Genomic DNA, 26928 nt, shown 5'->3' with positions numbered 1-26928 from the left:
GCAGTTTGTAAATGTCCATGTCCGATATTGCGTCAATTGCAAGGTAACGGCTGCGTTATCTACACGTATCTACACATATCTACAGTATCTACACCTCCTGCAGATACGCCTCTGGGGGTGACTCGCCTTTACGTACGCGGCAACTACCCAGGGAGAGGGGGCGGGGTTCGCATCATCTCGGGGACAAAAATAAATATCACTTCATTAAACATTTGACCCAAAGCTTTGGCACTAATCTGTGTACAGAGAATCGGTCCCGCGGCAGCTGCGGGGAGAGGGGCCCCAAAGCCACGGGAGCGGGGAGAGGGGCCCCAAAACCATGGGAGCTGGGGGGCCCCAAAGGCACGGGAGCTGGGGGAAGGGCCCCAAAACCACGGGAGCTGGGGGGCCCCAAAGGCACGGGAGCTGGGGGAGGGGCCCCCAAACCACGGGAGCTGGGGGGGGGCTTTGCCCGCCTTAAGCTCCACCCACCCGAGGGAGAGGGGCTGAAGGGTGCGTCAGTCAGACACGAACACTTCCACAATCCACTGCAAAAAAACAAAAAAAAATGTCAAAGAAAATCCACGCCTGGGAGAGCCGGCACACGTGTGGTGGGGGTGGGGAGCCTGGGGAGCCTTCAGGCAGACCAAGGGGCCTTCCTCCTCCTCCTCTTCCTCCTCCTCTAAGCCCCCGGGGCCCAGAAGCTTGGGGGCTGAGCCTGGGTGCAGGAGACAACAGTGGGCCTGCCCTGTGGCCCTTGGGGGGCCCGACGGACAGCCTGGGGGGTGGGGGGCAGGTTTTCTCCTCTTTCTACAGAAGCATCCCCGTGGAGATGATCTCTGACTTGCTTCCCCAAGCTGGCCCTCGTTCCTGAGGGTGGGGATGGAGCCGGGAGGGGCAGCTGGGACCCAGAGGGAAGCTGGAAGTGGATGCAGATCAACTTCGAAAGGGAATTTCGAGGCCTCATTTTTACAGAGGGGGAAACTGAGAACCCCCGAGGGGACTCCTGGGCAGAGGAGAGAGTGCTGAAATGGGAGCGAGCCCGGGTTCCAATTCTGCTTCCCTGCCTAACTTAGGCAAGTCACGGGTCCGTGGGGGTGGGGCGGGGCCGAGGGATTGGCCCAGAGGACCTCCAGGGCCCCTCCCCAGCCTCACTTTTGGAACAGAAGCTCCTCAGACTAGAATCGAGGACCAGAATTTGACTTTTTTTTTTTACTTCTTTCTATCTCAAGTGCTTGACACTGGCCTTTGTAAAAGGGGGCAGATGGGCTCGAGGCTCCCCGAGCTCGCTGGGCCTCAGTTTCCCGTCAGATGGAAGGGAGTGCTCTGAGCCCGCCCTCCCTCTTTATGCAGGAAGGTAAGACTATAGTCTCTCTCGCTACCAGGTCGGTCCCCACTTTTCCAGGGCCTCGAGCCACAAACCCCGCCCCCGAACTCCGGCCCTGGGACACTTTTTTCCTCGTGTTCCACAGCGGGACGGCAGCTGGCTCTCCCGGCCCAGCACGTGGCTGAGGATGGAGGGGGAGGGGGACCTTGGGGGCACAGCGTTCCAAGGGGAGCCGCTGAGGGCCCCAGGCCTGGGGAGGGGAAGCGGCTAAGAGGTCGGGACAGGAGGCCCCGCGTGGGGCTCGGAGCTCCCCAGGAGGGGAGGCGGGAGGGAGTGGGGATCGCCAAGAACCGGGCGTCCCCGGGAAGGCAGGCTCACATCTGGATCCCCAGGCTCGGGAAGGCGAGGGAGGGAGGAGGGGTCCGGGCCCGGGATCCCCTCGGAAAAATGTGTAAGAGAAAAGGGGGCAGCAAAACCATCATCCTAAAAATGGCAACGTTCCCACTTCAGCACAAAAGCCCCCTCCGCGGACAGACACACGCTACAAAGCGGAGGGAGCGCACACACCATGCGGCACACCGGCTGCGGGCAGTTTCGGGCCTGGGAGGGGGGGGGGGGGCTGCGGCCCGGAACGGGAAGCGGGGCTGGGCGGCTGGAGCGGGTGGGCTGGAGGGGGCACCCTGGGGCTGGAGTGGAGACCCGGGGTGCACGTCGGGGCGGGGGAGAGAACCTGGCTGGAGGGAGGCCCCGGGACGGATGAGGGGGCTGCGCCAGAGACAAAAGCCCTGTCAGAGGGAGAGCCTGGGCCCGACCTTAGGGTGGGGCCTAGACGGGGAGGACAGGGCCGAACGCTGGCGCTGAGGCCTCATTTGGGGAGGCGCCCCGGGGGGCGTCTGGGCCTGGGGAGGGGCCCCGGCTGCGCCAGCCAAGCTTGGGGTCCAAGATGGGGGGGGCGGGATCCAGGCTGGCCGGGGCGGGGCGGGGGATGCGGGTTATCTTGGCCCATAGTCATAGTTGCCCGGAGCCCCGGCGGAGGAGTACATGTTGGCCGCCGCCGCGGCGGCCGCAGCCGCGGGGTTCACGTGGTGGTGATGGTGGTGGTGATGGTGCGGGTGAGGGTAACCGTGACCCCGGATGCTGGGCAGAGGGTAGGGCGCCGGCCGGCTCTTGGCCCCGAGGTAATGGTCGTAGGCGGCGGCCGCGGCCGCGGCGGCTGCCGGGTATTTGTAGGGGTGATGGTGCAGGGGCTCCGAGGCGCTGGGCGCCTCCAGGCGTAGTTCGTGGTGCGGGGGGCTCGGCCTGCCCCCCGCGGAGGCCGTGATCTGCACCAAGCCGCCGGCTCCGGGGACGGGCAGCGCCGGGCTCAGCACGCGGGACATGAGCTGCTGGTGGGCCGGGTCGGCGTGCAGAGGGGTCCCGCTGGCTTCCCGCTCGTACTCCCGACGGCTCTCAGCAGCGTCTGCGAAAGCGAGCAGCAGTTTGGTTCGGCGCGTGGCAGGAGGTGACAACCATCGTTTCCCGTTCTGGAGCCTGTCACCGGGGCCTCCTTTCTGACCTGGAACCCTCCCCACAGCCCCCGTGTCCCCCCACTTGGCCTGAACACTGCCCCGTTTCCTGCTCTCCTGGGCGCCTCCTTCCTGGTTAGGGACCTTCCCCCCCCCCCCCCCCCCGCGCCCGACGCCTAACTGGGAATCTCTCCTCTCCCCTCCCCACCCCTGCATCCTAAACCTGGGGCCTCCTCGTGCCCCGGGCGCTGGCGCATCCCTTCTCCGGCTGGGATTTACTCCTCCCACGTCCGGAGTCCAGTCCTTCACTGGCAACCTCCTGCCTCCTTTACCTTTAGCCCATCTTCCCCGGCCCCATTTTCCTCCTGGAGCCTCCCCATTCCGGAGAGCAAGCGCCCTTTCCCTGAACTAGACCCCAGGCACCCCGTCCGCGGCCGGAAATGTCCCCTGGCCTACGGTACGACAGTTCACCCCCTGCCTAGCCCCGAGCGCCGCCCCGCCAGGCGCCCCAGGGTGCCCACGTTTCGGCTAGGATCCTTTCCCCGCGCTCCCCAGAAGCCCCGCCCCAGCCCGGAGCGGCCCCGCCCGCATACAGCGCCTGCTCTGCGAGAGCCTGCGCTACACCCCCTCAAACGAAAATTCTTCCCCTCCTCAGCAAGTTGCCTCCGATCCCCCCCTCTCCCCCCCGCGCGCACGCACACCTCTTCTCCCAGCCCCCCCTTCCTGCTCTGTTTTAGCTTACAGCCCGGCCTGGGTCTTGAATTAATATTTTGAAAAGGTCCGTTCCCGGGACCTGATTTTGGGGACTGTGACTGGAGCCCAAACGGAGATGGGGGGAGTGGGGGAGGGGAGAAGGCGTGGGGGAATACAGGGAGGGGAAGGCAGGAAGATAGGGTTTGATCCCAAACTCCCCGTGTCCCGGGGGCTTCTCAGGAAAACTCTTCCTCCCCGCCCCCTCCTGCCTCCCCTTTCAGCCTCCCCTTCCCCAGGAGGCTGGGCCTCCCCAAGCATTTTTGCCGCGGGCGGGCAGCGGGGCTAAAACGGGGCTAACAGCTCCGCCACCCCGGGGCTGAGCTGCCGGGCGGCGCCCGCGGCCTCCCAGAACTGCGTTCCGTAGCCTCGGCTTTTCTGACGGGAGCTAAATGGGGCCGGCTTGACTGACAAGTGTGTACACGCATGACAGCTCTGCAATTTGCGCTGCCCTAAACAAACAGAGCCTCTCTTTATGGGAACGGGCCTCGGAGCCGCCAGGGCCGCGGGCGGGCGGCGGCGGCGAGCACTGCGGCTCAGCCGCGAACTGTTTACAGCAGCTAATGAAAAAAGGAACTCGCCCGCTCGCCCGCCCTTCGGCTCCGCGCAGGCGCACTGAGGTCGCGGCCGCCCCAAGGGGCCCCGAAAAGGTGCTTTGGGAAGCTCCCGGGGGCGGAGACTGAGTCCGGTGGGGAGGGGTCGGGAGCCGGAGACAGCATCGGAAGCTCTACAAAGTCCCCTACAGATCATTTAACTCTGAGCTTCCGAGTCCCGACTTTACGCTAGGGAAGCGGACGGAGCGTAGGGCCAGTGGGAAAGGCCTGGGGACGTCGGGGTGATACCGACCGGCCGCACTCCCTACAGACGTCGCCCAGGCGCTTCGGGAAAAGAAGCCGATAATTAAGTTGCTCGCGTGAAGCTGAGAGTGAAATGATCTGCCCAGGCACAATGTCAGAGTCCGGTTTCGTGCCGAATCTAAGGCTGCTCCCCCCGTATCCCCCTGCGCCCCGCCCCCTCCCACGCCGTCAGGCTCCTGCGGCTGCCAGAACGGGCTTCCGAACCTTTTCCCCCTCGAGACCCCTTTTCGCCCACTCCTGATACGCAGGTATATAAGACGGGGCGTGCAAATCAAGCATTTGCTAACAAAGCGTCATCTCGCGCCCCCCGCGACCAGTTCCGGGCCCCCAAATGGGGACGGGACCCCCAATTTAAGAAGTCTGGGACTAAAAGATCCCGCCCCGTCTAGTGGATGGCTGGCTCCGGTCCCAGCAAGGCAGAGGGAAGAAGGAAAGCCCGGAACTAGGAGGCGCGCACCAGGCCGGGCCCACCCGAGGGAGCTGAGCCCGGGAGGGGGCCGGGCCGGGGGAGGGGGGGCCGCTTACCTTTCTCAGCCCCGTTCTGCTGGGCGGGCGAGGCCACCGGATTCCGCGAGCGGGCGAAGGCGCTCATGAGGGGCAGCGTCCCCGGGCGGTGGGTGCGAGGCCTGCAGCGGGAGACAACGGCCAGGTCATCCGCCGGGGTCCGCTCGGGCCCCGCGCGCCTGGAGGGGGCGGACTTGGGGCGGGCACTCACCAGTCCTCGGGGTCGCAGTCCCGAAAGCCTTTGGCGAAGGGGTTGCTGGCGATCTTGAGCTGGGTGATCTTCGCGGGAGGAGGGGGAGAGAAAGAGAAAGAAGTGAGGTGGGGGAGAGGGGAGGGAGAGTCCTCATTCCTTCCCTTCCCTCCTCTCCCCACCCGTACTTTTGAGATCCGAGGATGTCGGGGGAAGGACCCCGACGGCACCCCCTCTTTCCCATTTTACAAAAAAGGAAACTGAGGCCCAGAGAAAGAAAGGGGCTGACTGAGTCGGGCCTCTAACCTAGGTCCCAGGGACTTTAATCCTGGCTCTGCAATTTAGGGCACGTTATCCGCCGCCCCCGTGCCCCCCATCCCATTATGCAGGGGATGTGTGATCGCACAAGGTCACACTGCTAACGCCAGGAGGATGGGGGGACTCTCAAGGATCAGCTCCCACCGGAACTTCGCCCAAATCAGGGGGGCACAGAAACAGTGGGGCCAAGGGGAGGGGTCCTCGAGCGTGTCCTGGGGGGCGGGGCAAGGAGAGGCCCGTTGGAGGGCACTGCTCACTCCCGGAAGGGACCGGAGGAGGTGGCCCGGCTAGGGGGCGGAGGGGCAGGAGCTGAACTGAGACCCGGCGGGCCGCCGGCAGGAGGCTGGAGGGACCCGAGGCCGCCTGGGGAGCCGCGGGGGCCACTGGGGGCCGCGGGCGGGAGGCTGGAGGGGCCCGAGGCCGCCTGGGGAGCCGCGGGGGCCACTGGGGGCCGCGGGCAAATCCTCGGATAAGGCATGTGATTGCCAGTTTCCGGAATGGGTTGAAAAACAAACTTTAAGCCGGGCAGTGACAGTTCCAGATTTAGAGGTCAAAGTGATAGAAAGCAGGGGAGACAAAGCAGCTGTCCGCGGCCGTCAAAGGCCGCCGGGCCAGCCGAGGCGGCCGGGCGGGGCTGCCTCCTTAAAGGGCCAGTCCTCTGCCCCGGCCTGCTCTCTGCGGCCCCCGCCCTGCCCTGGCCAGCGTTCTGACCGGCTCAGCCTCCCGGCCAGCACGACCGCCCGCCCTGCCCTGCCCAGTCTCTTGCTCTCTCCAGCCTCCTGCCCAGCCCGGCCTCCTCCCCTGGCCAGCCCCGCCGGAGCAGGGCCGGGGGCCTCAGCTCCTCTGCGTGCTTTGGGACGCTTCCAGGGAATCAGCGCGGAATCTTTCCCCTTGTTTTCCTCTGCCCGCCGGGCCAGGGCCTCCCCTCCCGCACTCCGGAGCTGCCTCAGTGCCCCGTGTCTAGCGAAAGTGTGAATGTGAGACTCTGGCAGGGAGGCGGCAGGTTGGGCTGAGGGAGGGGCCGGGAAATTTTCAGTCAGAAAGGCCTGGACTTGGGCAGTGAGCCTCTCGTACTCACTTCCTGTGGCATCTCCTGTCCGGCTCTCAGTTTCCCCTTCCCTAGAAGCAGCAGCTTAGGCTGACTCGAAGGCCCTTTCTGCCTCTCAGTCCCCGCTGGCCCAGACGCCACCAGGCCTGGGGCCCCTGCCCGAGCTCCAGAGCCCTGGAGAAGCCCAGGGCACCCCCAGAATGCACCTGCAGCAAACTGGCCCTAGAGCCCAAGGCCTGCCCCCCGGGCCTTTCCTTCCCAGCCTCCCCCTTCTCCGTCCTCGCCTGGGGACCAGGATGCCAGCGGGGAGCCTCCGAGCTACGGGGAGGAGAGGAGGCCTTAAGATAAGGGCGGAGGTCGGCTTTGTCCAAACAAACAAAGTGTGAGTGACACTCAGACTCCCGATGTCGGCGGGAGGGGAGCCCCAGGACCCCGGTCCACACCTGCGCGGGAGGCCCCGCGCCAGGGACAGATTTACAGCTGGAGAGACTAGGAAGGAAGCAGGCCGGAGGGCCGGCTGCGGCCCAGGCCGCTTTCCTCTCCCTCCCAGAATCCTTCTCGGAGAGCCGGTGCACTCCGGGCCTCCAGCCCAGCTGCTCGGGATTTTTAAATAAACGTTTAACTGCGCGACTGGGAAAGCGGCAGCAAACGCAAGCACCCTCTCCCCCCCTCCTCCCCCCACCTAAGCCCTCCGGGTTTGAACAAACCATTAAGTTCTCATTTCCTGTACTTCGCGCTGGGTTCGAGGACTAGGCCCTGCCCCAAAGTACAAGCCTGATAATAGGACCGAGAGGGAACTCGCGCGCCCCCCCCCCCCACCGCCTCGCCCCTTCCCGGGGCCATTTCCTTTCCTTTTCTTTTCCCAGCCGCCCGGGTCTCCTTTCCTCCGGCCTCAGCCCTCGGGAGATTATCAAGTCTGGGAACTCCAGAAGCCGCGAGGAAGGAGGGCGGCCCCGGGAGTCCGCTCGGCCCAGCGCCCATTTACGTGCCGAGGCCCAAGCTGGGTCCTTTGGCTTGCCCTGGCCCCAGCTGACCGCTGACAAACTGCGCGGGCCCCAATCTAGACTGAGGCACCCGCTGGGTCAAAATTGCCTCTCGGCTTCGGCTCCCCCGGGGGATTCTGGGATCGGAGACTCCACCCACCCACCCGCAAGCCGCGGGCCGCTCACCCTATGGTTCTGGTAGGCCGTGACAGCTGTGAAGCGGGTCTCCTCGAACACGAAGGTTTTGAAATTCTCCTCGGCGTACTTCTCGCTGTCCTTGCGCGGATCCACGTAGACCACGTGGAAGCGGGGCTGGTATCTGTGCATGGAGTTCAAGATGATCTGAACGACAAGAAGAACGTGGGGTCAGATCTCGAAGGCTGCGGCGAGAGACCGAGGCTGGGGGGAGGGGCAGCCGCGGAATGGGGGGACTTCGAGTCCCCGGGGCCCACCGAGTGGGAAACGCCCCTCAGTTACTCGCTGGCTGGGTGGCCGCGGGCAAGTCATCTTACTTGTGAGCGTCAGGGTCACCATTTAGAAAATGGGCACCAGAGGATCGCCGGTTTAGACCTGGGAGACCCTGTAGCCCAAGCTCTTCCTTTTACAGCTGGAGAAACTGAGGTCGGTGGAGGCTACCTGACTTGCCCACGCGGAGTTCACAGATATACACACATGCGTATATTTATACAATAGAATGTATCTATACATGTGTGTGTTTGCATATATGTGTGTGTATATTATATAGCGTTGGACCCAGGTTTTCTGCCACCAAACTCAGCGCCCTTTTCATAAAACCAAGTATCTCCCTCGCAGGGAGGGGGAGAGCTAAGGAGGCCACCCGCGGGAAGCGCTCTCAGCCGAGGCCGGCCTCCATTTTGGAAACTCCAGAGGGAAAAAAGCTCCCCCTGAAGCAGCTTAAAAATGGAGAGGAGGAGGGCGAGAAACGAAACAAATAGGGAAGAATTCATGAGAGACGCACAGAGACAGAGAGAGACAGCAGAGAGACAGGACAGAGAGATAGAGAGACAGCAGGGAGACAGACAGAGAGATAGAGAGACAGCAGGGAGACAGACAGAGATAGAGAGACAGCAGAAAGACAGACAGACAGACAGAGACAGCAGAGACAGAGATAGTGAAAAGAGGCTCAGAAGACGGGAGTCTCATCTCTCCTTCCTGCTTCCTAGGAGTGACTTCTGTCCCTTCCCCTCCCCGGATTTGCTGTCTCTGGTAAAACGAGGGGGTCGCGTTAGCTCAGCTCCGCCTTTGCCCGTTCCCAGTCCCGGCCTCCAACAACCTGGTGGGCCCCACGGAGCCTTCTCAGAATGAGCCGTCATGGAGGCGACTCTGAATTTAAGGGCAGTGAGCTTAATAATGGTTTGGTTTTTTTTCCTCCTCATCCACGTTCACAGATCCCTTGAAATATCCACGGCTTGGTGGCTCTCAGCCTAAGAACTCCGGGACTGAAGTTCCCTCCCAGCGCCTAGAACCTTCTCTGAGCTCCCGAAGCTCTGCCCGCCCTAGTTTCAGGCTTGCTGGGGAGATGGGTCAAGACTTCCTAAGTCTTCTCTGAGCTGGGGGGGAGGCGGGGAAAAAGGGGGGAGGGAGGTCATTGAGGCCTGAGTGTATCCTGGAGGATGGCCACGTCCTGGTGGCTGAAGGCTCGGGTGGAGACGTAGCCTCCGGGGGGTTGCCTGGGACACTGCCCTCGGCAGCGAAGGTACGAATGGGCGCACACTTTTTTAGAGGCCCCAAAATCGGCAACGTACGTGGTCGAGAACTCCCGACGTAATGAAATGAAGGCCGCTAGCCCATCCCCCCACTCCTTCCCTCTGGGTCCTATGGAATGACTCCCTAGACCCTGGACCCGGGCCAGGCGCGCCCAGCACCAGAGCGCTCCGACTTCCTAAGAGCTGCCACTTTTTAGCGGGGCTCAGCCCAAGCGGGTGGGGGTGGGGGGGGTGGGGAGGAGGCCGAGCACATGGCCCCATCTCCCGGCTCCTCGATCCCTGTATCCCCCCCCCTCCCCCCACACACCCCTAAGCTGCCCTGCCAGCCTCGGCTGCCTCACCCCCACGTTTAGACACCGGGGATGTCTCGGCCAAAATAGACTGGGAACAGCCACCGCTCGGAACTCGACTCCGGACTGTGACGGCCGGGGAGGGCAGGCAGAGAAAGCGAAAGAAGAAGGGAGTCCTGAAAGGGGGTCTACACCGGCGAAAAGAAGTGTGGACACAGCGGGAGCAGAGGCGTAATGTGAGGACGAGCCCCGACTCCACAGCCCCTCACTTCACGAAGGGTCAGGAAACCTACACCTGGCTTCCGAGCCTCGGCTGCCGTTCCGGGTTGCAGCGGCCCCTGCCTAGCCCCGCTCCGCCTTTGCCCGGTCCCGGTCCCGGCCTCCAACAAGCTGGTGGGCCCAGGAGCCCTCCTCAGAATGATTTTTGAAACCCTAATCACGGAAGGCGATTCTGAATTTAGGGGGTAATGAAATTAATGGGTTTTTTTTAAATCCAAGTTCACGGATCCCTTGAATCTATCCATGGTTTGATGGACCAAAAACTAAGAACTCTTGGGCAAATAGATCCCTAGCCCTCTCTCTACCTCAGTTTCCCCAGACCGAGGACATTCGATTAGTAAGTATCCCAAACCTGACGTTCCTTTCTATACGAATGGGACTCCATGGGCAAAGGTCGCTGGAGACATGTCAAGACAACTTCATTGCGAGCGACATTTCCCCCTCAAAAACGTCACCTACGAAAACCTGGCAGAGGCTCCTCCCAGGAGGCAGCCGCTCGTTCAATTTTCCACCTGAGCATTTACGCCTCGGAAATGGGCCGAGGCCCCAGATCCGAAGCTGATGAATTACTGTTTTGTGGATTGTCTAAAGACTGAAAAGTGACAGTGCAAATCTCGATGCGCAGCGTAAAATGTGTCGGGGATATTGTCCGAGAGCTGAGGTTCCCTCCCGGGAAATCCCACATGCAACCAAATTGCTCGTTTCCTGAGGACGCGTCCCAAGGACTCACGGGATTTGATTTTCTCGATTTGGATCTACGATGTTCCCACTTTCCCACCTGTTCTGTCTGTGTGTCTCTGTCTCTTTCGGTCTCTAGTTCTTTCTCTCCATTCCTCTCTCTGTCTCTTTTTTCTCTCCCTCTGTCTTTTCTCCTCTCTTCCTCTTTCTTTCTGTATCTCAGTCTTTCTGTCTCTCTCTCTCTACCTTTCTATCCCTTTTTCTGTCTTTCTGTCTGTCTCTGCCTTTTTCTTTCTCTTTCTGTCTCAGTCTCTTTCTGTCTCTCTCTCTTTCTATCTCTTTTTCTGTCTGTCTCTGCCTTTTTCTTTCTCTTTCTCTCTCAGTCTCTCTTTCTCTGTATCTCTCTCTACCTTTCTATCTCTTTTTCTGTCTTTCTGTCTGTCTTTCTCTTTTTGTCTCTTTCTCTGTCTTTCTCTCTTTCTGTGTCTCAGTCTTTTTCTGTCTCTATTTCTCTGTACCTTTCTATCTCTTTCTCTTTCTCTCTCTTCTTGTCTCTCTGTCTCAGTCTCTCTCTTTCTCTGTCTCTTTCTATCTCTCTATCTCTCTCTATCTTTCTATCTCTCTGTCTTTTTCTCTGTCTCAGTCTCTGTCTTTCTGTATCTCTTCCTCTCTCTCTCTCTCTCTCTCTCTCTCTCTCTCTCTCTCTCTCTCTCTCTCTCTCTCTCTCTCTCTCTCTCTCTTTCTCTCTCTCTCTCTCCGTGTGTCTCTGTGAGTCTGTTTCTGTCTCTCCCGATCCCTGTCATTGCTGGGGAGTGGGGGGTGGACAGTTCATCTCTCGCCCCTTTCTGGCCCTGACCTTCTTCGGTCGGTCTCTTTCCCGGGACACTTCAGGTCCCCGTGGGCCTGGGGAGATGGGTCCAGGAGCTTCCCTAAGTGAATAACCAGCCACTGACTCTATCTCCCCAATAATCTTCAGACGCTCCCTCCGGGTTAGGGAAGCCTGGCGGCACTTGACACACTGTACCTGGATTAGGCTCACCCTCTCAGTGCCCCTCCCCCCCCAGTTGATCTGCATCGGTGGAGGGATTTCTTCCACTGGGAATTCCCTACATCAATGAAATCGTAGGTCTAGACAAAACAATCCGAACTGGAATAGCTCTAGTTTATGTAGATCTTGGAATTTTTTTTTTTACTTTGAAGTTTGAAAATCATTTTATGAGCCTTATCTCATCTGAGCCTTATAACCACCTCGCTAGACGGTTTTTTATTATTCCTGTTTTACAGATAAGGAAACTGAGCTGAAATGACTTGTCCAGGGTCACACATCTAGCGAGCAGCAGAGATAGTCTCCCGACTCCAAGTCCAACACTGTTCTGACAACTAGCTCTATTGCAGAAAGGAATCATTCCCTGCGGTCCGCCACACGCAAAGCCCTCGGGGAAAAAAGAGCAGCAGGAGGATAGCGATCGGCCGAAGGGCTGCTCTATGTGCTTTCTGGCCCCCACAAGGAAAGAAGGCCAGCCCCTGTCACTGTCCGTGGCCCCTTCAGACCCACAAGAAACTTTCTCGTGACATCCCTGTAGACGGGGAGTCTAAATAGCTCCTAATATTTAGTCCTAAATGACTCCCTGTGTAAATGTCATTCTCCCCATTTTCTAGGAGAGGGTCTCAGAGAGCGGCCTATGCCGATGCCACTGGGTCCCCCCCAGCTCGTTTCGGGTCCTACATGAACTGTGTAGGAGGGGCCCCGTTCTAGGCTAAGCTCCAGAAACAACTCCCCCCGCCCTTGTTCTGCACGATCCAGCCCGACCCCAGCCCCCGATGTGGCCCTGCCCGGAGACCTGAGAAGGGGGGGGGCTGCCAAGGAGAGAGAAGGGGGGGGCCGCCGCGGGGGGGGGGGGCACTCACGTGGCCGTTGTCATCCAGCAGGTTGTTGGTGAGTTTGAGCTTGTCGAAGGACACGATCTGCTTCATCCACTGGGCGCCCTTGGCCGGGGAGTCGGGGTGGTAGTGCACGCGGCCCGGCGTGGCGGGGTCGGCCTTCCCCGCCACCAGCCACGAGGAGCTGTGGAAGGCGTACCTAGAGCCGCAGAAGCACAGCGGGTCAGAGCTGGTGGGGGTGGGGAGCGGAGGACGGGGAGGGGGGGATGCTGGGACAGCAGATCTCGGAGCTGGGGGAGTAGGAAAATAGTGAGGAAACTGAGGCAGGAGGGGGATGGAATCTACCCAAGGTCACAAGGGGCCAGCCCCCTGTCCCAGCTGGGGCAAGGCTCGCGGCAACTCCCCTACCTGACTCTAAGGCCGCGCTCTCCGGAGGACACCAGCTGCCTCCTAAAGCAGGCCGACCTCCCTCCCACCCCCACCCGGGGTCCTCCCCCAGAACAAAAGGTTCCCGCTGCAGCGAACGGCGGCCTGAGCTTCTCCCAGCTCCCGCTGCCCGCTTGAGACCCAGCCTGGAGCCGCCCGCTTCAGCTTCACTCTCTGACCGATTTCGGTCTCCCTGCCTCTAGTGGGACAAAAGTCCCAGTTTCCTCAGGGCGGGAAAAACAACAAACGCGACCAGCCTCGCGATAGAAAGAGCCCGATTCTAGATTCCAATCGAATGCTTGAGACCCCAGCTGTAAGTGAGGACGCTCTGGGTCTCAGTTTCCCCATCTGTAAAAAGTGATCAAGAGGAGCCGAGTGGAAGCGCCCCTCGGCCTTCCCTGCGGCTCCGACGCTCCGGCCCCTCCAGCCCGCAGGGGTCGGGGGGACTCTGGGGTGGGAGCCAAGGCCGGGCGTGGCTCTCTCCGGGCGCTCGGAGCGGCTCGGAGACCCAGGAGACAAAGGGCCGGGCGTGTCCGCCATTAGCATTATTAATTGCTATTAATTGCTGGGTTGACTGAGTAGGATCGCGGCCCCAATCTACTTGGGCCCCAGCCCCACCTTCCTCTGGTTTTTCGTGTGTCTGAACACGCCGGGCACAGGAGGACGGGAGGTCGCCATCTCTTCCACCCCGTAATTGAGGCAAATGGGTTTATTGCTTTAATTATCCGGGTAATTGCCTCCGTCTTCAACCTCGCTTTGGGAGCAGAGGCAACTAAGAGATAGAGCGGGAGGGTAATTTCTCAGGATCCTCTCTTGGAGGTTCCATAAGGGTTGTATGTGTGTGTGTGCGTGTAAATGTTTCTGTGTGTGTGTGTGTGTGTTTGTGTGAGTGTAAATGTTTCTCTGTGTGAGTGTGTTTTGTGTGTAAATGTTTGTATGTGTATAAGTGTATGTGGGTAAATGTTTCTGTGTGTGAATGTGAATGTGTGTGTATGTGTAAATGTTTCTCTGTGTGTGTAAATGTTTCTGTGTGTATGTGTGTGTGAAGGTGAATGTGTGAGTGTTTGTGTATGTGTAAATGTTTCTCTGTGTGTGTAAATGTTTGTATGTGTATAAGTGTATGTGGGTAAATGTTTCTGTGTGTGAATGTGAATGTGTGTGTATGTGTGTGTGTGAATGTGAATGTGTGTGTTTGTGTATGTGTAAATGTTTCTGTGTGTATGTTTGGTGTGTATAAATGTGTGTGTAAATGTTTCTCTGTGTATGTGTGTGAGTATGTTTTTGTATAAGTGTGTGTGGGTAAATGTTTGTGTGTGTGTGTGAATGTGAATGTGTGTGTTTGTGTATGTGTAAATGTTTTTGTGTGTATGTTTGATGTGTATAAATGTGTGTGTAAATGTTTCTATGTGTATGTGTGTATGTTTTTGTATAAGTGTGTGTGGGTAAATGTTTCTGTGTGTATGTGTGTGTGAATGTGAATGTGTGAGTGTGTATGTGTAAATGTTTGTGTGTGTTTGGTGTATATAAGTGTGTGTGTAAACGTTTCTGTGTATGTGTGTGAGTATGTTTTTGTATATGTGTGTGGGTAAATGTTTCTGTGTGTATGTGTGTGTGAATGTGAATGTGTGAGTGTATGTGTGTAAATGTTTCTGTGTGTGTGTTTGTGTGTGTGTGTGTGTGTGTATGTGTAAATGTTTCTCTGTATGTGTGTGTGTGTGTGTGTGTGTGTGTGTGTGTGTGTGTGTGTGTGAGTGTGTTTGGCGTCAGAGTGAATCCGAGCACGGAGGGATGTGTGTTTGAACAAGTGGGATCCTCTGCCCCGCTGCCATTCTGGAGTGTTTGAGCGACTCCGGGGACGGTCGAGTGAGCGTGAGTGTGGCTGAGGGAGGGAGTGTGTGTGGATAAATGGAGGCGCGTGAACACCAGGAGCTCTTCTGGAGGAGATGGAGCGGAGCGTCTGCGGGGAGGTTGTTTCCCAGAGGCCCTTGGTGGCGCGGCGCTGAGCGAGGAGCCCTTCTTCAGCCGCTTTCTTCTTGCGTAAAGGCCCTACGAGAGAGCCCGTCTTCGTGAGCTCCGTGGCCCAGCGTGCCTTGCGTGGGCAGGTGGGCGCCAGGCTGGGCAGAGGAGTAAGTCACTCTGGTGACCTTGGAGGCCGGAGGAGGGCCGGCCTTCGGGAGCCGCCTCGCGGTCGGCGTGGCTGCCTTTATTGCCCCGATTAATTTCCCTGGCGCTATTAAGAACTCTTAATCGTGTAGGCGTTCGCAGCCCAGTGACCGGGCCGGCGGGTCCGCCCTCAGGAGAAGGTCCGCCCGCAGGGGAAGGCCTGCCCGCAGATCTGGAGCAGAGCGAGGCTCCCTCCCCCCGGGCAGAGCTCGAGGTTTTGCTTCTCCCAGAGTTTGTTTTCTGTGTGTCTGATTCCCGCGCGAGTGTCCGCCCTCTCCCAAACACACGCGCGGGAATCAGACACCCAGGAAAAAACTCGCAGCTGCACACACAAGGCCACACTTGTTATAAACCACTAAATAATAAATAATAAAACCCACTGAAAACCAACAAAAACCAAACAAAAACCCAACGAAATTCAGGTTCTGGGGAAACGTTCCGGAGCTACGGACGTTACTGAAATAAAAACAAAAGGCCCCCAAAAAGGCTTCCTCTCTATCTTGTCCGGAGGACAACGAACCAGGAAGAAAACGCGGATTCACGCTCAGTGGATCCACGCCCAACGGAAAACTACTGGGAGGTGGCCGGGCACGAACAACTCCAGGTTCGGCCCAGTCCCGGAAAGCTCCCAGAGCCCGGCGCTCTCCGAGAAAAGGAGAAGGACATCCTCAGAGAGAACCTGAGCCTATACAGAGGGCACACATGCGCCGTGGGGGGAGGATCGAGAACACCCGGAGCAAACGCGCCATTTCCAGGCCCCGGGAGCGCGGGACAATCGGGTCCCGAAGGGAAGGGAGCTCCCAAGCTCTAGCCCACAGCCTCTCGCGCTCGCTCATCCACAAGGACACACATAGCCGCGCTGGCACAGGGCACCCTCAGACCAGAAGGCGTCCCCACGGCCGTTCACACGCATCCACGCAGGCTCACGCAGACACGGTGACTGTGAAGGCGCGGGGCCTGCACGCACACACGTTCTTGCAGGTTCATCCACACGCACGCGGGCACACTGGTTCCGAAGGCACGCACAGAATGCAGAAACAGCCGTCACACATTCTCCTCGTACCGAGCACAGAGCTCTCGTGGACCCCCCCCCCAATCCCACGCACACGCACTCACCGGTACCGCTTGTCGTCCACCGGCACGAAGTCCATAAGGAGCATGTAGTCGGCCATGGGGTCCATGCCGAAGATCTTCACTTGGAAAGTGGGGAACATGCGCCTGCGGGGGGAGAGAGAGCGGGTCAGTGGAGGAAGCTGGGGTGGGGGGAGAAAGCAGGGGTCTGCCAGGCCAGGCCCGCGCACACTGGATCTGGATTTCTGCTGGAGGCTCCCCTCAGCTCCGGAGGGGGCAGGAGCCTTCATTTCCGGGTCCCCAGCCCTAATCGGGGACTAGGGAGTGACTCCCCCCTTGCCCCGGGCACCCAAGACTCTCGCCCCGCTCCGGGGCCTGGCTCTCTTCCCTCCGGCTTTTCTGTCAGGCAACTTCCCTCTTCTCTGGGGACCTAACGTCCGCCGGGCCGCCCTGGCCCTGGGCTGCGATCCCGCTCTCGGCCTCTGCCCCTTGTAGCTCTTCTACAAATTCGAGGTGCTCTCGAAAACGTGAGACGCTCCCGGCTCCCCGACTCTGGCTCGGCCTTTCTGCCGCTGCCTCTGCCTTGGTCCCCCAGAATCCAGATTCGCCCCCCCCCACCCCCGCCCGGCCTTCCAGATTCTATCTTGTCTGAAGGCGAAGCGTCCCGGATTTTCTGGCATCTCTTTCTCTGCTTTTTTGTCTCAGTCTCTTTGTCCCTTTCTCTTATCGCTCTCTGTGTCTTTCTCTTTCTGTCTCTTCCCTTCTCTGTCTCTGTCTCTCTCGCTCCCTCCCTCCCCCTCTCTCTTCTCTCTCGTTTCTATTGTCTTTCTCACTTCCCGCTCTCATTAGCCCTTTCCCTACTCAATTTTCCGTTTTTCTCCAAGGCCCGGTCTACACGGACAAAATCCAAGTCAATCGCTCCTAGTCACATCCGAGATTCTGTTTTAAAAGGCAATCGAATTGTCTCTAAGGTCAAGTCTCCACAGGGCGCTGAGAAAATGAACTCAATCATCTGAACCCAAATCCCCCTTCCCCCAAAAAAATTCTCCGAAGTATTCTGGGAAAAGAGGCGAACTCGTTCCCCGATTTTCCGATAATTGTCCGGAGTCTCCCCTACGCTTGCCCTCAGTGCATCTGCCCCCCTCCCCCCCCCCTCACACCGTCTCTCCATTACCGCCCCCTCCCTCTCCGAAGAGTGATTTGAGCCCCTCCGCGGCCCTAAGCAAAGTTATTGGAGTCCCCCTCCCCACCCCGGCCCGACTTCTCCGCAGGCCCGGGCCGAGCCCGGGTCTCCTGGAGACTCCACGGCAGAGCCGCGTCGGCCAGACTTGGGGCCGCTCCCCAGGACTCGGAGACTCCGGCCGGCTTCTGGGGACCCGGGTTTGCCGGCTTCCTCCCGGCCGGATCTACATTCTACCCCGCAGTTCGGGAAATGACTCCCTCCCCCTCCCCACCCCCAATCACTTTTGGGAAACAAACAAAACCCATTCCTGCTGGGTGAGGGAGAAGCGGAACCCTCGGAAACTGCTGGCGACCACGGGCCCGATATTACTCGGCTCGTTCACGCAAAACCCCGAGGATTTTGGGCCGCCTTTCTTCTCCGGTAATCCCATAAAAGCGGCTTTCGGCTTCTCCGGATATTTCCCCGGATAATTGTCTCAATTAGCAGCTTCGATTTTCTAGTGGAGATTTGGCCGTAAAAAATAAATCGGAAGGTTTTGGAAACGACCGAGAGGGCCCGAGGTTTACCCACAACCCGGGAGATCGGAAGTTTGCCTTAGATCAAAGATAAAATTGTCTGAAAGGATTTGCCTCAATTTACAGAAAAAGAAACGGAGAGGAAGCGGCCCCTGCGATGCTTGGGGCCTGGGGACCACCTAGTCCAGGAGAGCTGGGGCCCTTCCATTAGGCTGGGCCGTATGGACGCGTCCTCTAAGAATGGGAAGCTTCTCAGTCCTTTCGATAATTGGAGGAGATAAGGGGGGGAAGGGCGGAGGGAGCTCCCTGCTAAGATCTAATTGTCCTTTTCTCTAAGCCGTCAACAAGAGCTAATAGGCACGGGTGGCTGGAGAGCTCGGCTCTAACCCAGCTCCGGGGTGACTTCTCACCCGCGAGACCGTCTGTCTCGGAGCCCGTCTGCCTCGGAGCTCGTCTTGGATGCCCTTGGACGAACCCCGGGTGACCGAAAAGCTTTTCCAAACTCGAGGAGGTTGCCAGTCTCAGGGCCCGGGTAAACACGGAGGGAAGGCGGCCTCCCCAGGGGAGCTGAGAAAGGCACGATTTCAAGATAACAATAATCCTCGTTCCCATTGGGTTTACAAAGCTCTTCGGGAGAGAGGAAATGCGAATGTTGCTTTAGCGCAATGTGACAATGAAAGAAATCGATTCTCACAGAGTGGGAAGTAGCTAAGGGGGCCGGCGCAGGAACCGGGTTTTGAGCCCAGGACCCCTAACACTGAGCCCGGAACCCTTCTGGCTTCAGGGGTCTACGCTGCTCCAAATGGGCTCCTTTTCTTTCGTTCTGCGTCCAGGTGAGCAGGGATACTCCACGGAGTCCGCTTGGGCTCCCACGGACCGAACCGCAGTCAAGCTCCCCTCCCTAAGCCCTTCCCGGTGGCTCCCTGGGACGTGGGATTGGGAAGTTCCCCTCCCCACCCCAGCAAATTCCCAGCCCTGGAAGATGCCCCCACCAATGGCCAATGCTGGGAAGCCGAGGCCCGGGAAGGCATTAGCTGGAACTCCCCGTCCCCGGAGATAACAAAGAGATTAAACTGGCTGGCCAGACCCCTCCCCCCCAGGTCTCCTTCAGGCCCCCACCGGGCACCCCCACACACACCCTTCCCAAGCGATGCGGGTTCCCCTCCTTCTGCCAGAAGCTGGAGCCCGGCTCCCCCGCAGCCCTGGGCAGCCCGGCTGCTCGGTCGCCTCGGCTCTCCCCTCCCGGTCCCGGGTGGGGGACTCTGCGGAGGCCGCAGAGGGGGCATCCCTTGGGGGTCGGGACCCCCCAATCCGCCGTCTCGGTTGGAGACGGAGAGAGCGAGAGCGAAAAGGGGGGCGCGGGCCGGCTCAGGGCTCGCAGTTTCGTTTTGTTGTGTCTGAGGCGGAATTTGTGTGCGCCGTGTGTACATTAGACACAACCCAAACACACGCCTTTGTCTGCTGGTCAAACAGAGTTGCGTGGCAGACCTGGCTTCCTGGCCGCTCCCCCCTCCCTGCCTGTCTGCTCCGGGGCTCGGCTCCCCTTGCCTCCGCGCCCTCCATGGCTTTATCCGTCTCCTTTGGGCTCCGGCTTCCCTTCCATTCGGGCCTCTGTCTCCCTCTGTCTCAGGCCTCTCCCGGCTCTGTCTCAGGGCCTCTGCCCGGCTCTGTCTCAGGGCTTCTGCCCCTCTCTGTCTCAGGGCCTCTGCCCGGCTGTCTCAGGGCCTCTGCCTGGCTCTGTCTCAGGGCCTCTGCCCGCTCTGACTGAGGGCTTCTGCCCCACTGTCTGAGGGCTTCTGGCCCGCTGTCTCAGGGCCTCTCCCTCAGCACAACTATTCTGTTTGGCTCTGGGGTAACTAACTGCCTGGCCTCCCTCTCTCCTCTCTTTTTCCCGTATTGACTGTTTTGTTCTCAGGCCTCTGGGTTCCTCCTGCTGTCTCTTCTCAATAAACAAGTCTCCCTGCTGGAAGGTGTCCCTCAAGTGAAGAGGGGCTCCGAGCCCCCACCTTACAGCTCCAGAGCTTAGTCTAAGCAAGCTCCCCCTGCCATCCACAGGTGGTGGCAGCCCATTTGGGGTCAATCTGGCCTTTCCCAGCCTCCCAAGGCAGGTCCTGCTCTGCGCAGCAGCTCCTTTGCCCTTGACTGGACAGAGCCTCTGACTGTCCCAGCCACACAGCCGGCTCCCGGCTCCCGAGGGTTCTATTCGGAGGGCCGGGGCCCAGTCTGCCCAGGTCCAGAGCCAGCCGGAGACCCGTGAGCCCACAAAGGCCTTCGGAACTCCCTGGGCCCCCCTGCTCGCTGGAGCCTCCTGCCCCGGAGGTTTGCTCCCGGCCGTGGGGCCCACTGCAAGCCCCGGGCTGCCTGGCAGCAGAGAGCCGCCTGGAAATCGGGCCCTCGGCCACCTCCAGGGCGGTGGAGCAGCTGTCTCTCGGCCTAGGCCGGGCTCGGGCAGAAGCTGCATCTCGGGCTCCGGGCACCATATTAGGAACCTCCGAAAAACCTCCTCTTCTCTCGCCTGTCTGTTCTGCCCTTCGCTGCGCCCCCAGGAGCCCAGGGGCCCGGGCCGGGCCTCGGGAGCGCGCTCCCAGCCCGCGGAGAGGACAGCGGGCAAGGAGACCAAGGACCGGCAGGAGACGGTCCGGCCCCGGGCGCCGAGGTTGCCCCTGTCCCAGAAGGGGCCTCCCGGGGCGGCGGGGCGGGGGCCTCCCTGGGCGTCGCGATGCTCGCCCGGGCTGCACTCGGCCCCCGCCTCCCTCCTGCTGCCAGCCGGGCCTCGGCGCCGAGGCAGCTGCGGGACTGGCGAAGCCCGAGGGCCTCGTCGCCCGAGCCGGGATCGGCGGCATTGCTGCGGGGGCGGCTGCCCTGGCACCGAGCCGGGGCCGGGGTGGGCTTCCGGGCCAGAGTGGGACCCAACCCCGGCGTCCGGGAGGACGCCCCCCGCAATGCGCTCCCGGCTTCTGCGGGGCTGGCCCGGCACTCGTTCCCTCCCCGGCCAAACACAACCTAAATCTGATTATCGAGAGCTCGCTGGGGGTTGGGGAGGGGGGGAAAGAGGCAAGGGCCTCTTGCTACCTGAAGAGCTCGGGACTCCCGGCCCTGCTCCCAATCACGTCCTCCGCTGGCCAAGCACAGAACTTTGCTTTTAAAGGCCATTCAAAGAGAAGGGGCTCAGGGGGCAATGGGATCTTCCAGCAACACCGTTAGCGCTCTCCCCTACACATACACACACACACACACACACACACACACACACACACACACTCACACACAGCCCCTTCTCTGTTCACAGACTCCATTTACCCGGCTGTAAAATGAACACGACCGAGCTCGCTGATCTCCGGAATCTCAATCCCTCAAAGACCCCACGGGTTATGGGGGCAAGGGGAGGGAGCCACGAGCTGGGGGGCAGACGGTGGCCACGTGGAGAGAAGGGAGCCGGAGGAGGGAGAGGGAGAAGGGAGCCCGAGGAGGGACAGGGAGAAGGGAGCCCGAGGAGGGACAGGGAGAAGGGAGCCCGAGGAGGGAGGGAGGGAGAGAGGGAGGCAGTGCTGACCTGCCGGCTTTCGTGACGATCATCTCGGTGCCCAGCTGGTTGAACTCGTCCCAGAGAGCCTTCATCTCCAGCTGCACGCTCACGTTGGCCACCTTCGGGTTCTTCTTCACCGGCGCCTTGGGAGCCACTGTCCCCGGGCCCGGCCCGGCCGAGCCGCAGCTCGCCCCGGCGCCCTCGGGCTCGCCGCCGGCCGGAGGATTGGGGCCGCCGGGGGCCGGGAAGGGGTAGCCGTGGGGCGGCGCGGCGGCCCCGGCGGCGCACGGATCGTAGCGCGGGGGCGCCTGCGGCGGCGGCGGCGGCGGCTCGTGCTGTCCGTAGGGGTCCCCGGCCGGGGAGGGCGAGAGGTGGTAGCCCCCGGAGGCGCTGAGGCTGCTCAGGCTGTTGGCGGTGAAAGCTGTAACATCGCAAAAGTGAGAGAGCTGCGTGAGCCACGGGCTCGAGATGGTGGAGATCATTTCCCGGGCCTGCGGGCTCCGGCACCGGGCTTCCGCCCTGGCCCTGCGCGCCGAGACTGGGCTGGGAGCGAGGAGGGAGCGGGGAGGCTGCGGCCGGGCCGGGCCGAGGCTGAGCCGAGGCTGGAGCTGGAGCGGAGCTGCGCTGCGCTGCGCTGAGCTGAGCTGAGCTGAGCTGGGGCCCGGCTGGGGCTAGAGCGCCCGCCCTGCGCCGAGCCGCGCCGCCCCCTACCCACCTACCCACCCACTCCGCCTACTGGCGGCTCCCCCTCCTGCCGCGGCCGCTACCGCTGCCTTGTGGGCGCCGCCGCCCGCTCATCGCCGGAGCCCGGGCTCGCCTCGCCTCCAGCCCCCGTCAGCGGCTGCTGCCCTGCGCCCCGGGCCTGCTCCGGCTCCGGCTCGGCTCCGGCTCGGCTCCCGCTCCGGCTCCCGCCCCGGCTCCCGCTCCGCCGCCCGGCAGCGCCGAGCCGCGCGTCTTATCTGCTCCCGCGGCCTCCCCGCCCGCCCGGCCGGCTACCAGACCGGTTCCGATTTCTCCCGGAGATAAAGTGCCACAGGTATACGCGCCCGCGGCCCCCGCTCCCTGATTGACAGCCCAGCGCGCCCTTTCCCGGCGCTGCCCGGGGCACCCGGGGCGCCCAGCGGGGAAGAAGCGGTGCCCCACCCCACCCCCGCCCGGGCTGAGCCCTCCTCCCCCGTCCGCCCTCCGCCCCCGTCCCCGCCCCTCCCCCATTCCGCCACCCCGGCCCCGGCCGCCGGGCCCCAGCCCGGGGTTCAGACAATGGGATCCTCCGGCTCGGCTCGCCTGGCCCGGCTTGCCAAGCCGACGGCTCCGGCTTCGGCTCCTCTATTGCCCCGCGAGCTTCACAGGCAGGGGAAGTTATCGGGAGAGAGGCCCCCTCAGACCTGCGGCTCGTCCTCGTTCTCGATTCCCACTCTGACTTCCCCTCTAACCCACGATCTCAACCGGGACTTTGGGCCACAGCTCTAGAATTTTTTTTTCTTTTTTGACCTCTCTCTCTCTCTCTCTCTCTCTCTCTCTCTCTCTCTCTCTCTCTGTCCTCCTTAACTTTCTCCTGATCATTTCCTTTTTTTCTTACCTCTTTTAGTCACTGTCTCTCCCATTTTCTTTTTTTGTTTGTTTGTTTCTTGCTTGCTTTCTTGTCTCCCAGCCTTTCTATCTTCTCCTATTTTCTTCTTACTAATATTTCTCTAGCTTTTTTCCCCTCACCTGATTTTGTTTTGTTTTGTTTTTTAGTCCTTTCTATTCTTATTTTTCTCTCTTTTGTTCTCTTTCCTTTCTTCTCCTTTTTTCTTTCCTTTTCTCACTTTTTGTTTTTTTCCTTTTCCCTCCCTTTCATTCTTTTTTTCCGTTTCTTTCTTTTCGTTTTTTCGTTTTTTTAATATTATTTATTTCTCTCTTTCCTCCTCTCCGCTCTCATTTCTCTTTTCTGTCTCTTTTGTGGTCTCCCCTATTTCTTTCAGTTTCTTCCTTTTCTCCTTTTTATTTCTCTCTCTATCCTCTTTCCTGCTATTCTTCTTTCTAAACTTACCTTTTTTCTCCCTGTTCTTTTTCTTATCATACTTTTCTCTTTCCTTCTTTCTAGTATTTAATTTCTTTCTCCTAGTCTTTTCTTTCATTTCCCCCCTTAGCATTCTCTTTTTAAAAATTCCCCCCACCCTTCTTAATTTCTTCCTCCTAATTTTCTGTGTCTCGGCCCTTTTCTTTGAACTTTTCTTCTTTTTTCGATTCTGTTGAGCGTTTTGTGATTCTTTTTCTCTTCCTCTTTCTTCACGTCTCTTTTCTCCCCCTCTTTCTTTTTCCTCTCTTCCTTCTTTTTGACTTTCCTTTATTTTCTCCTCTCCTCTCTGTGCTCACAGCCAAGCTGTTGCCCCTCTCTCCTGTTGTCCAGTGTCTCCCTCTCAAATCCGCGCGTGTGCGTCTGCCCGTCAGTCTGTCCCCTCGGCTGACAGTCTCGCTGTTTCTTCCTCCAGGGAGCCGACTCCTCTCCCTTTCCTCCCACGGCGTCTGTTCGGGGGAAGCCGCGAGCGGGGCCTGGGTGGCCAGGGAGCCCGCACCACGTTCGGCCGGCTGGTGGGAACCTATACCGACCGTGGAAGGCACGACTTCCCAAACGGAACAAGCTCACAAGTGCCCCAGCGGGGTTCTCTGTCGTTCTCAATTAAAAGTCCTTGTTCAGAAATCCTGTCTGACTCCCCGCGGAGGCTGGAGGTGGAGGAGGTGGGGGTGAGGGGGCGAGGGTTTGGCTGGAGGGAGTCCAATGCCCCCTGCCCCGAGGGCTCCCGTTCTCCCTCGCTTCTGCCGGGGCCGCGTCTACCCGGCTTCGATCTCCGCCCGCTTCACTTTTTTAAACATTCAGGCCGGGTCTACACAGCCCCGAGTCCGGGCGGTTGGTCAGCGATTTGGCTAGTCCGTGTCCTCCTCCCAGCCCACCCCCCTGTGCCCCCAATAATCGGGGGGTGTAACAAGAGCTGCAGCCGGACCCGCTCGGCCCGGTGCTTCGACCCCTGGGTCAAGGAAGCCCGGCGGGAGTCTGGTCACTCCTGGGCAGCGCCAGCCCGAGCCAGGCCCCTAACCCAGCGGGTACGAAGGGCTCCCACCCAGGGGGAACTAGGGCCCTCCGCCCGCCCGGCGCTGAGGGGCTCTCACCAGAGGAAGCCGGAGCCCCGGACCCGGCGGGCTCACCCCGAGAGAGCAAGAGCCCCCCCCCACTCGATGAGAGTGAGGGGTCCTCACCCAAAGCAAGCGAAAGTCCCCCCCACCCCTGGAGCTCGAGGGGCCCTCACCCAGAGGAAGCGGGAGCCCCCACCCCCACCCCGGGAGCTCGAGGACCCAGAGGAAGCGGGAGCCCCCACCCCGGGAGCTCGAGGGGCCCTGACCCAGAGGAAGCGGGAGCCCCCCATCCGGCGGGTGCCAGGGGCCTCACCCCGAGCGAGCAAGAACCCCCCCCACTCGATGAGAGCGAGGTGCCCTCACCCGAAGAAAGCGCGAGCCCCCACCCCGCGGGGCGCGAGGGGCCCTCGCCCAGAGGAAGCGCGAGCCCCCACGGCCAGAGCGAGGGCTCCCGAGCCCGCGGGCTGGGGCCGAGCTCTGGTTCCTTACCTTCCATGTCCCTGGTGACTGTGCTGAAATGCATCCTCTGCGGGGGGCCGCCCGCTCCTGCGGCCGCCTTGGCCAGGCCCGGGGCGGCCAGCTGCGGGGGGCCCAGCGCCTCCCGGCTGGCGCGTTCGGCCGCCGCTGCGATCAGAGAGGCGATACTGAACGCGTTGGCCTTGGGAGACAGCGGGCTCTGCTCGTCCATAGGGGAGCCCGCTCCGGCGGCGCCACCCCCCGAGTGCGCCCCGCGCCGCGCTCTCGCCTCACCATCCGGAGGGGGTGCGGGGGGGGAGGGAGGAGGTGGGGGCGGGGGCCGAGTGGGGGGGGCAGATGCCACTCAGAGCTCGCTCGGAGCAGCCCGGCCTCTGAGCTTACTGCCCCCACCCCGCGCAGCGGCCCAGGCCGCTGCTCCCGGGGGTGGGGAGGGCAGCCCTCGGCGCTCGGAGATGCACCGGGAGTCCGCGGCCACTGGGGCGCAGGGACTCCTGTCCCCCGGGCCCTGCCCCCTCCCCACTCCGCCCCCCAAAGTGGCTTCCTAATTGTCTGCCCCCACCCCGCTTCTCCCTGCCCCTCTTCAAGAAGGAAATCGCTTCCTGCTCCCCTCAATCCCTTCTCTCCCCAAGGAACGTCGCTACCTCCAGCGCCCCCGCCCAAGGAGCTCCTCACTTCTTCCCCACTCGTTTCTCCTGCGCCGACTTGCTCCTTAAAAGCTCTCTTCTCCCCCCCACTCCCTTCCCGATACAGTCCCTTCTTGTGAAAAATGGCCCCCTCCCGTCGTGGGCCAGCGCAGGCCGGATCTGGACGCGGATGCGGTCCGGCAGGGCCCCCCTCTCGGCCGGGCGGCCGACAAGCCCAGCGGTTTACTTGGGCGATCAGTGCTCAGGTCCCCGGCCCTTGGGGTCCGCTGGGAGCTCGGGGCTGGGTGCGGGCCAGGCCCCGAAGTGCCGAAGCTTGCGGGGCGGCTCCCTGGGTGCCCGTCTGCCTCGTCCTCCTCCCCCCACTCCCAGCCCTCGCTCTCTGAGGGGGGTGACACACCCCATTATCCTGCCCACAGTCCCGCAGAGAGGGCCCGACTCCGCTCACCGAGGCCGGCTTCGCTCACACCCAAGGTCCTCTTGCAAGGTTAACGCTGGCTCCTGGAACCCGAGGCAGCCCCCGCCAGGCACCCGGGCCTTTGCGGAGCCTTCCTCCCAGAGCTGGACACCCGCGGGGTTCCAGAGTCACATGCTCACACAGTTGGGCCCGACTAATAATTGCCCGACGCCACCCTCCTGGGAAGCCCAGCTGTAGACACTCGTCCCGGGCCCCCACCCCAGCCTGAGCGGAGGCCGAAGTCCCACGAGCCACCCCGGGCTGGCGGCGCCACTGCCGCCCACGCACAGGGGACCCCATTTCCCGGCGTTCCAGCCGGGCTGGCGGTCTGGTCCCCCCCATCCGACGGCTGGCTTTAGCTGTCAGTCTCATCAACGTCTCTTCCATGGGACTCTCCCTCACGCCAGGGCCAGGCAGACTAAGGGGCCCCAAACGGTGGCATGGAGAGCGCCCCCCTCCCTGCTGCCAAGAGGAGTGGAACGGAGGAAGAGCCCTCGTCCCTCAGGCCTCCTTCCCAAGGCCACCCAGGTCCCCTCTTCTGCAAAGCCAACCTCCATTGCCTTAAACAGAGACAAGCGGGGAATCCTCGCCGGCTGGGGAAGGGGCCCCCAAACTCGGGAAGTCCCGGGGAGTCTCTCCCACATGTGACATGGCTGTGTCGAGGGTGTGCCTGTGAGGGCGATGAGGTCGGCGGTCTATGTAACCCTCGGGGACTTGGAGGGAGTGCCGTGGACGTACACAGGGAACAAGTGTGGCCAGGCGCCGGCCTTGGAAGAGCACGGGGATAGCTGGGGGAAACTGGGGGGCGCAGGGGGCGCAGCACAGAACGGGGGCATTGGGTCATGGGGTCTCTAGGCTGCTTTGTGTCTCAGAGAAGGGGCAGTGTGTGTGTGTGTGTGTGTGTGTGTATTTGCCAACATGTTGGTGCTTTGAGCGTAACGCTGGGAATGTGCGTGGGTAAAAGTGTGAGGGGGTTGGAGATCGGCAGCTCCTTTCTACTAGGTTTGGGGGAAACTGGGGGAGGGGTGGATTTCCCAGC

General features: G+C 61.1%; 1 protein-coding gene across 1 annotated transcript; it reads right to left on the bottom strand.

Moving 5' to 3' along the window:
* TBX1 (T-box transcription factor 1) lies at positions 1 to 21886 on the bottom strand. The gene is made up of 7 exons (XM_051973212.1): positions 21228 to 21886; positions 16022 to 16123; positions 12344 to 12515; positions 7648 to 7803; positions 5134 to 5201; positions 4944 to 5044; positions 1 to 2765 (listed from the first exon to the last, which is right to left on the bottom strand). The coding sequence occupies exons 1-7, from the start codon at positions 21680 to 21682 to the stop codon at positions 2299 to 2301; spliced, it is 1521 nt and encodes a 506-aa protein (XP_051829172.1). The 5' UTR covers positions 21683 to 21886; the 3' UTR covers positions 1 to 2298.
* Positions 21887 to 26928: the final 5042 nt, after the last annotated feature.

Source organism: Antechinus flavipes, chromosome 1, assembly GCF_016432865.1.
Source record: "Antechinus flavipes isolate AdamAnt ecotype Samford, QLD, Australia chromosome 1, AdamAnt_v2, whole genome shotgun sequence".
NCBI lineage: Eukaryota > Metazoa > Chordata > Mammalia > Dasyuromorphia > Dasyuridae > Antechinus > Antechinus flavipes.
Note: the sequence above shows the minus strand (reverse complement) of the source record. Positions and strands in the feature narration are given on the sequence as shown.